We start from the raw sequence: 10,064 nt of genomic DNA, 5'->3' as shown, positions 1-10,064 counted from the left end.
TAAAATTAAAGGACTTGCACAACAGAGAGTTGGACTGAGGGCTCAACAAGTACCGACAACCCCTTATTTGATTATGTTATCAGTGTTTAATTTTACAAATATTTTATTTTTATTATTGATATATTTTTTATATTTAATTAATTTATTTTTTATAGAATTGGTGTCGTAATTCAAATAATAAACTTAATATTCCAATACAAGTTATAGCTTGTATTGATATAATATATTATATCTTGATATTTAAAAAATATTATCTTATTTTTTTAAAGTAAAACCATATCATTATCCATCTTTTATATTGTATTTGAGTTCGTGAACTTGATTTTTTGTTTTTGTCATTTGAGTTTTATTTTTATTCTTTGATTTTTTTTCTTGTGTTAAGTGACGTTATAGTATATAGCTTCTGTAACGATGACAAAACGCCTGTCAAAGTGAAAACAAGTTGTGACATTCAAATCCGGTTTTTTATCAAAAAAAAAAAATTATTATATTTTTTTAACAAATAACATAATTTGAGAAATATACAATAAAATAGCATATTATTATTTTTAAACGGGACAAGACAATTGTCCGTATTTCATAAATAGTAAAAATTATGTTTATGAAAGGTGACAAAGTAAAACTCTAATTATTTAATTTAACTGGTAAATTAATTAAAGCTAATTGTATTAATCAGTCAATTATGTCATACAAAAATTATTATTTATTTATTTATTTTAAATATATTTTATGAGTTGAAATATACTCAAGTTTGTAAACTAAAAAATAAACTTCAATTAAAATCTTGAAAAGTTATTGTTCATTCAATAATTATCATTTATTTTTCAATATCAATAATATAATTGACTTGTGATAACAAATGATTATAGTTAGATGTAGATGCGTCATAATTAAATAAAAATATACCTCAAATAAATTATTTAAATGGCTTAACAAATATATTTATGGACCAATAAAATAAGTTTAAGCCAAATACAAGGTCTGGTCTCATCAGACCAGAATAACATATTAAAAGAGCCATAACTTTTAATATGATTGTTGGGTCATTCTTAAATTTTCACAAAAGTATTTAAGCGTTATTTTCTCTGTAGCAACCATTACTTCACTACATGGACTATTGAATATTTAAATATCAAAAATCTTATCAAGACCCCAAGGTTTTATTATTTTTAAGATTTTTCTTATTGTTTTAAAATCAATCAATTGATCTCACTAACTATTATGAACCAATCAACCAATTAAGTTAGATAATTAGAGTCTTACCTTGTTGTGTTTTTAAAAAATAACATTTACTAAAAATCTCTATTTTAAAATGTGACAATTATTTTATTGCAATTAAAAATAATAATATTTAATAAATATTGATAACATAAAAATATATTATTTTATCAAAACTTTTCTCTCTTATATTAATTTGCATATTGCTTTGATTTTGTATGCTGATTTTTCAATCTATCCTTCAAATCCTGTGAGCTAGGCAATGAATTGATGAATGGAAGAGTTAAGATGACACGTTCCCACGTCGAGTTTTCTATTTTCTCAGATGAAAAATTATGGTAGTATTTAAGTTGTCAATGCACAAAAATCAACTCTTCCGTTAAATTCTCAAAATAAAAAAAAAAAGAAAAAGAAAAAGAAGATCATCACTTGTGTGCGATGGAGCTTGAGCACTGAACTCAATTTTAATGGTAAAAGAAAATATTTATTGTGGTTGTATCTGTTATGATGGTGTCTGCAGCTTGCAAGCTTGTTTTTCCTAGGGAAATTTGAGCGAGGAAGACTGACATTGAATTCCGAGGGGAGCACCCTTATAAAAAAGCAGAAGTATTTATTTATTTTTCTACACCCACATAAAATTAGCATAATCTTCGACGATATATATCACAGTAGTTTTCATTTAATGTGTATAGTCGAATCTTTCCTTTCAATCATCTGGATTCTCTCATTAAGGGGAGACTTGAGAGCAAGAGAAGATTATCTGATATTGTATAGTAAAAAATTAGAAAAAATATTAAAGGTATCAGCTTTTTTACTGTCGATTACACTGTGCAGTTCACAATAAAAACCTTGAAAAGAAAAATAAAATAAATAAAAAAATAAAGGCATATCCAAAGATTTTTTTTTTTTTGCATAAAAAATATAAAAAAGGCTAAGATATAAGAGTGATAGGTCTTTCTATAAAGATATATAAAAAAATCTTGGGTTTAACTGCAATGTTTGACCCAAGAGTAATATTTATAATATTAATAATAATATTAAACTTACATGATTTAAGTTTAAGTGAGTCTGACTGTAATACTAGATCCAAGAGCCTTGGATGTAGGTCTGGCTGCAAGATCGTGTTATAAAAATATGATAATTAAGTAGATTAATTAAAAAAAAAGAAAAAAACTATCATGAAAAAAAAAATAATGAAGAAAAAAAATCTGAATTAACTGGGTTAACCTATCAAACTAAGTTAACCCATCAAATTTGGAATTCATGTCGTGAAAGTTTGATAACTAAATAGAAAAAAAAAAAGTTGATGGGTTAACCAAGAATTAACTCAGTTAACCCGTGAACCAAGTTAATCAGTCAAACTCGGGATATGCGTCATGAAAATTTAATAATTAAATAGAAATAAATTTAACATTAACAAACTAAATTAAACAAAAAAAATTAATAAAAAGAAAAAAATTTGGGTTAACTTGTCAAATCAGGTTAACCCATTAAACTCGGGGATCCATGACATAAAAGTTCAATAACTAAATAAAAAAATTTAACGTTAACAAAAAAAATAGACAGGTTAACCCAGAATTAACTAGATTAACCCGTAAAAACAAGTTAACCCGTCAGATCTGAGATATATGTCATAAAAGTTTGATAACTAACTAGAAAGAAATTTAACATTAATAAACTAAAGTAAACAAAAAAAATTAATTAAAAAAACAAAAAAAAACTCTGAGTTAACTCGTCAAACCAGATTAACCTGTTAAACATGAGATTTTTGTTATGAAAGTATGATAACTAAATTAAAAAACATTTAACATTAACAAAACCAAAAAACCAAAAAAATGGACAGGTTAATCTGGAATTAATTGGGTTAACCCGTGAAACCTGAGATATGTGTTATGAAAGTCTGATAACTAAATAGAAAGAAATTTAACATTAACAAACTAAATTAAACAAAACAAAATTTATTAAAAGAAAAAAAACAAAGAAAGAAAAAGCTAAAGGCATTAAAAAAGAAAAAAATAGCTTAAACTAAATTAAAAAAAATTGTTAAAAGAAAAAAACAAACAAAGAAAAAAAAAAGCTAAAGGCATAAAAAAAAAAATGAAGAAAAATTGCTTAAAAAAACAGCTTAAAAAAAAACAAAAAAAAGAAAAGAAACAGCTCAGATCAATATCATAAAAGTCTAATAATTAAATTAAAAAATATTAAAATTAATAAACTAAATTAAAAAAAAACAAAATTTATTAAAAGAAAACAAAAAGCTAAAGGCATCAAAAAAAAAGTGAAGAAAAATTGCTTAAAAAAAAAAAAAAAAAGAAATAGCCTAGCCTTTCACTGTAAATTATTACAGTAAAAAGCTGAGCAGTTTTAGTTTTTTTTTAATAACAAACTAAATTAAATAAAATAAAATTTATTAAAAGAAAAAAACAAAGAAAGAAAGATAAAGCTAAAAGCATCAAAAAAATAAAAAAAATAAAAAAATAGCTTAAACTAAATTAAATAAAAAAAATTATTAAAAAAAGAAGAAGCTAAAGACATAAAAAAAAATAAGAAAAATTGCTTAAAAAATAAAAAAAAAAAAAGAAAGAAAAGAAACAGCTCAGCCTTTCACTGTAGATTACTACAGTGAAAGGCTGAGCAATTTTAATTTTTTCTTAATGGTGGGTTTTCCCTTGAACCAAAAGGAAACATACAAGCTCAGCTCCTGACGATCGAGAATTTTAACTTTCTAGGTAATAGCTGATGTGTTCTCTCTCTTTTTTTGTTTTCTTTTTTGTGAGAAATACTGTCGGGTTCCTTTTTCAGCCTGCGCTTAACTAGTCACATTTGGAGCTTTAGATGATCCTCAGAATCTGCATCTGTACCCGGCCTCAGGCCCTCTTTTAACTGATGAAAACTATTTTCTTTGGAAAACATCCCACAAAGAAAAGGTCCAGAATAAAAAACATTGTAATTTCTTATTGATATGTGATGTGCCTTTCCGTCTCCAAAGGCCAGCGGGGACACTTACAGGAGAAGAACATGACAACGGGCAGACTGTGCATAACAAGTAGCCTTATCCCTTTAATCATTGTACCTGAAACCATGGCCCTCTAACAAAGAAACTCCTTCAAAGGCAATGATTTTAGGATAGATCTAAATCACCAACCAACGAAAACTCCCTGTTATTGGCTCCAAGTCTACAAATCCCACAATCCCTGAGATGGTCCCAGTTTCAAAGGGAAAAGGAAAGGTACTGTGGCTGTGCATAGTTAACTTCTCTGATTCCCATAGAGTATTTTTATCACAGCACCCAGTGTACTCAGCCAGAAAATGTCTCTTCATGATTACAGACTCATTATGTTTACCAGACAATTTACTCTTTCCAAATTGGCATTAACACTTTAACCAGTGGATGGTGGGCTCTCGTGTCACTTTAAATATACAAACAGAATATTCCCCATTACAATTGAATGTCTTACTGACAGGACTAGAAAATCGAAGGGAAAGCTCCATAACCAAACCCCAAGTAAATTTCTTTTTCTTATTTATGCCTATTACACTCGGCTGTTTATAGATATTTGCTGTGTCTTTTAATTCCATGAATTCAAATATAAAATCCAAGGAATCTGATAAATTTGTTTTAAAGAGTGGCTAGGCCAGAATGAAGGTATATTTTTAAAATTATTTGAAAATAAAATTTTGTCCCGATTAATACACATTCATATATAAAGAAAATCCAAACATTAAAAAAGAATATATATCATATCTGAGTCACCAAACCACTACTTATAATAAATAGATGATGATCTTGATCACTCAACTCCCATATTGAAGGGTTAGCTATTCTTGGCTGTGACTATGGTTTCAACTTCTCCTTCCAAGGTGAGCAGAACCAGTTGTACACTTGTTTCCCATATACTTGCATGCTTATTATTTCGAAAAAATGCAACCATTTCTCTTTTCCATTCTTGAAATCTAAACAGGAAGATCAGTCCATGAGCAAATGGACAGAAGGCGACCCTGCTCGCCGAGCCAAATGGTGGTACTCAACTTTCCACGCTGTCACAGCCATGATCGGTGCAGGTGTTCTAAGTCTGCCCTATGCCATGGCTTACTTAGGCTGGTATGTTAGTCAGTACTATAACACAGCTTAACAGATTCTTATTTATTACGCGCAGCAAATAAGACTAAAATAATTATATTTCTGTTCTTGATCAGGGGTCCAGGGATAATGGTCTTAGCGTTATCCTGGTGCATGACCTTGAACACAATGTGGCAAATGATCCAGCTCCATGAATGTGTTCCCGGGACTCGCTTTGATCGCTACATCGACCTAGGTCGACATGCCTTCGGGCCGAAATTGGGACCATGGATTGTCCTACCTCAGCAACTGATTGTTCAAGTTGGTTGTGATATTGTGTACATGGTCACAGGAGGAAAGTGTTTAAAGAAGTTCATGGAGATGACCTGCGCCTCTTGCACACCGATAAGGCAGTCTTACTGGATTTTGATCTTTGGTGGCATTCATTTCTTCTTGTCCCAGCTTCCTAATTTCAATTCTGTTGCTGGCGTTTCACTAGCTGCAGCAGTCATGTCACTCAGGTATTTGGTTTAAATTTTTTATCTCCCTACTCCTAGCTTATAACCAGAACATAACCGTGGTAATTCTGTGATATCGGGTGTTTTTTTTGTGTGGTAGATGTTTTTTTAAAATATAATAAAATAATATAATTTTTTAAAAAATATATCTTTAATATTAGTATGTAAAATGATATGAATACACAAAAAACTATTTAAAATAAAATTTAAATTTTTTTAAAATATTTTTAAAACTTAAAACTAATCCGCTAAAACGTGACTATGCTTGATAGGTTTTGCGTGTCGTCCTTGCACAGTGTCATGCTAATCGAGTCTGTGTCATTCCAACTAGAACATTTTGGTTCAACTGTTCGTTAATTAGAGTAATTAGAGTGACAAACAATTTCTTAACACAAAAAAGAAAGGCACCATCCATTTAAAATAAAGGAATTTTACTTGAACTATAACTGTCAATTAGCGAGCAAGAATATTCTTTCCCAGAATTGAAGAAAAATTAGATAAACTACTAGTTGAAAAGCGGTGCACGCTGCTGACCTGGTTAGCTTGTAACCTAATCTGTGAGTAGAATCTCATTTTGGCACAATATGAACACGCCAAGAGACCTCATGTGAAGAGATTTTCAGTAACTTGAACCGTAGTCATTTGGCAATGTTTCAAGAGACCAAAGATTAAGATACAAACAGAACTTAACGACAGTTAAAAAATGACACAGCTATAATTAATCAAGCTTTTCTTTTCCCTTTTTTGATGATACATAACCTAGTCATTTAACAAAGGATTGCATGTCACTCTTTTCTTTTCCTCTTTTTTTTTTTTTTTTTCATATCCCGACTTCCATCGACCTGATCTCTGATCTCTGACCTTAATTTAAAAGGCCTTATCTCCCCTCGCCCTCCTGCCATCGGCCTACGAATTTGAAACAAAATGGAAAAATATGAAATTCTTTCAGCTGATAGCTAGACTCAGTAGTATTAGATAGTATTTCATTTTACTCTAAAATTAATAGCTGTGGTTTCAACCAAAAGTCATTGATTCTGATATTGAATCTCCATGGTTTAGCATACACAAGGTATGACTAGGAGATCTATTGTTTTTGCATGGTTTACTGAGAAGCATGACTTCCAACAATTGTGACGATTCTAGTCATGCCTTATCAGACTCACTTGCATCAGATTGTGAAACTTATCGAGCATGCAATAAATTTGTGGCTAGAATTGGACAATTGCCACAATCGCTATTGTATTAGCATTTGCCGATTTACTATGGATCAATGACTAGTAGAAAGTTATGCGATTCTGATCTTCGTCCCTTGAAAGGGCCATTGCTTAAAGCTATTCATTGCTTTTGGTGGGGTAACTCCGATCCCTTTCTGTATCGAATATATATCGGTCCCACTGATTACTTTTTGAGTGACAGCCATTGTGAGGATAAGTTAATGAATCTTGCGGAAGGAAATGGGTTAATTTAGACTTTGGACTCGGAGGCTTTTTTATGCGTTTGGTGGAACTTTGGTGACAAAAAAACTAAGAAAATGACGCAAAGGCAAGCTAGTTCATCAACATTTTACAATGCGTTTGGTGGAACTTTGGTGACAAAAAAACTAAGAAAATGACGCAAAGGCAAGCTAGTTCATCAACATTTTACAATGCGTTTGGTGGAACTTTGGTGACAAAAAAACTAAGAAAATGACGCAAAGGCAAGCTAGTTCATCAACATTTTACAATGCGTTTGGTGGAACTTTGGTGACAAAAAAACTAAGAAAATGACGCAAAGGCAAGCTAGTTCATCAACATTTTACAATCAGATCGATGTTGAAGTAAAGCAGACACTTAAAGTGAACGCATACAGATTACTATCAAAGTGAAAAGGTGAAACCAAACAGGAAAAGGTGAAACCAAACAGGAAAACATGCTTAGTGGACATCAAGACATGAACTTAATTTGTATACCTTTTCTTTCCTATTATTCTTATGTTGAATTTGGACAAAAAGTTTAACTTCAGATCATAAGGGCACCAATCATGCAAAAACTACAGGTTCTTGATTGATTAACATTGTGCAGTGCTGTCTTACTCCATTGAGTTTCTGATTGCAGTTATTCAACCATAGCATGGGCAGGTTCTTTGGCTCATGGCCAGATTGATAATGTGAGCTATGCTTACAAAAGCACCAGCGCAGCTGACTACATGTTTCGTGTCTTCAATGCACTGGGAGAAATTTCTTTTGCATTTGCTGGCCATGCAGTTGTTCTTGAAATCCAAGCTACAATTCCATCAACTCCTGAGAAGCCTTCCAAAATACCAATGTGGAAAGGTGCACTGGGTGCTTACTTTATCAATGCAATTTGCTATTTTCCTGTTGCCCTTATAGGGTATTGGGCATTTGGACAAGATGTTGATGATAATGTGCTTACTGATCTCAAAAGACCCGCATGGCTCATCGCCTCCGCTAATTTAATGGTGGTAGTTCATGTCATTGGTAGCTACCAGGTATACGAGACTATATTCATGAAATTAACAGTATACATATGTTCGCATTCTCAAAAAAAAAAAAAAAACACGCACGCATACGTTCTGCTGGACCTAACAGAAACCTTTTCTAGGTCTATGCTATGCCTGTTTTTGACATGCTAGAGAGGATGATGATGAAAAGACTCAATTTCCCACCAGGAATTGCACTAAGACTCCTAACTCGCTCTACTTACGTTGGTGAGATTTGTTTTTTTTCTGGCATTAAATTAACATGCATCTTCCAGTTATCTCAAGTTCGCTGCTGCTTGACTCTTGATTTTGTTATCCGTTGAATTTACGAACTATACATGTCCCTGGAATTTTTTTGCAGCATTTACACTATTTGTTGGAGTCACCTTCCCATTCTTTGGAGATCTTCTTGGTTTCTTTGGTGGATTTGGTTTTGCCCCCACTTCATATTTTGTAAGCCTCTCTTAGGGTAATTGCGGTAGTCACTAGATTACTTTCAGAATCAGACAAGATAATCCATCCATTCTGGACTTTCTTGCAGCTCCCTTGCGTGATGTGGCTACTGATCAAGAAACCTAAGAGATTCAGCACCCAATGGTTTATAAATTGGGTAAGCAGAACAATCCAAAATGTCATTAATTATTTATTAATTAATAGCAGTAATTACATGCCTTGCCTAATTAAAGCAACAAAAGTGACCGGTGAATTATTTATTAATTAACAGCAGTAATTCCTTTTGTCTTCAGGCTTGCATATTCGTCGGAGTGTTCATCATGATAGCATCCACGATTGGTGGGTTCCGGAATATTGTTACCGATTCCTCCACCTATAGGTTCTATACTTAAATAATGGCAAAATGTATCTGAGCGAGTGTGCAAGACTTCTTTTTCTTACTTATCAGCTGCTTGCTACCAATGCCTTTGTTGTGGGATAATCGCCACTGCAAAGGAGCCCAACTTTTAATAAGTACACCAGTTTTTAAAAAATTTCAATCAAGTATTTTTTTTTTCCAGTTTTTATCAGTTGCTCCATTTTTTTTTATGATATTATTAGAATATTAGCATACGAATCCGACAAGATAAAATATAAAAAATAAAATATACTAGAATTTACATGGTTCATTCAATTTGACTATATTCATGAGTAAGTATTGAAAGATTTTACTAAGTAATGTGAGAATTACAATCTTTCTCTACTAATTAAAAAACAACTGAAATCTTTTTATTATTATGAGACATTACTTCATTTACTATTTTCATAAATATCTTATAATTTTATGGGATTGCTTTTCCTCTCTTACTCTCTTTTTCTTCTTTTTTGTATTTTTTTTATGGTGTATATAATAAGTTTGGATATATTATATATTTATAGGCAAATATCCATATAAAAAATAAGGTACAAGGGACAAGTGGAAATGACAAATAAAACTAATTAACATCAATTAATGTTACAATAATTAATGATAATTAGTGCTCCAACTAGTACTAATTGTTGCTTAACTAGCAAGCTAGTTGGCTTCAAATATGTTCTTTATTGAGTATTTACTATATAAAAATGGAAAAGAGCAAAATAACTTGAGTAAGAAAGTTCCCTCCGAAAATGAAAAGGTGAAGCTACACTTTGGTAGCATGGGATAAAGGACACATCAACAAATAATGAATGAAAAATACTTGATTACTAGTTTTGAAAAGTTAATATATTCAAATGAAATAAATTAAAATTCATATACTTAACTAAAAATATTAAAAGTTGTTGCACTTATTAACCAATTATACCCTTCGTTGCACTAA

General features: G+C 31.1%; 1 protein-coding gene across 4 annotated transcripts; it reads left to right on the top strand.

The window, feature by feature from the left end:
- The first annotated feature begins 4,700 nt into the window (after positions 1 to 4,700).
- On the top strand, positions 4,701 to 9,270 carry LOC105113760 (lysine histidine transporter-like 6). Of its 4 annotated transcripts, XM_011010077.1 has the most exons (9): positions 4,701 to 4,723; positions 5,032 to 5,079; positions 5,181 to 5,320; positions 5,416 to 5,799; positions 7,890 to 8,283; positions 8,397 to 8,502; positions 8,636 to 8,727; positions 8,816 to 8,884; positions 9,021 to 9,270. In XM_011010077.1, the coding sequence occupies exons 2-9, from the start codon at positions 5,056 to 5,058 to the stop codon at positions 9,117 to 9,119; spliced, it is 1,308 nt and encodes a 435-aa protein (XP_011008379.1). In that variant the 5' UTR covers positions 4,701 to 4,723; positions 5,032 to 5,055; the 3' UTR covers positions 9,120 to 9,270. The 4 variants fall into 4 exon arrangements, with proteins under 4 accessions (XP_011008379.1, XP_011008388.1, XP_011008395.1 ...); XM_011010086.1 differs by lacking the exon at positions 4,701 to 4,723 and having other exon boundaries at positions 4,890 to 5,079; positions 8,816 to 8,908; positions 8,942 to 9,022; XM_011010068.1 differs by lacking the exon at positions 4,701 to 4,723 and having other exon boundaries at positions 4,891 to 5,079.
- Positions 9,271 to 10,064: the final 794 nt, after the last annotated feature.

This window comes from Populus euphratica, unplaced genomic scaffold (assembly GCF_000495115.2).
Source record: "Populus euphratica unplaced genomic scaffold, PopEup_1.0 scaffold5.1, whole genome shotgun sequence".
NCBI classification, from domain to species: Eukaryota; Viridiplantae; Streptophyta; class Magnoliopsida; order Malpighiales; family Salicaceae; genus Populus; species Populus euphratica.
The sequence above is the reverse complement of the archived record's forward strand: the minus strand, read 5'-3'. Positions and strand labels throughout refer to the sequence as shown.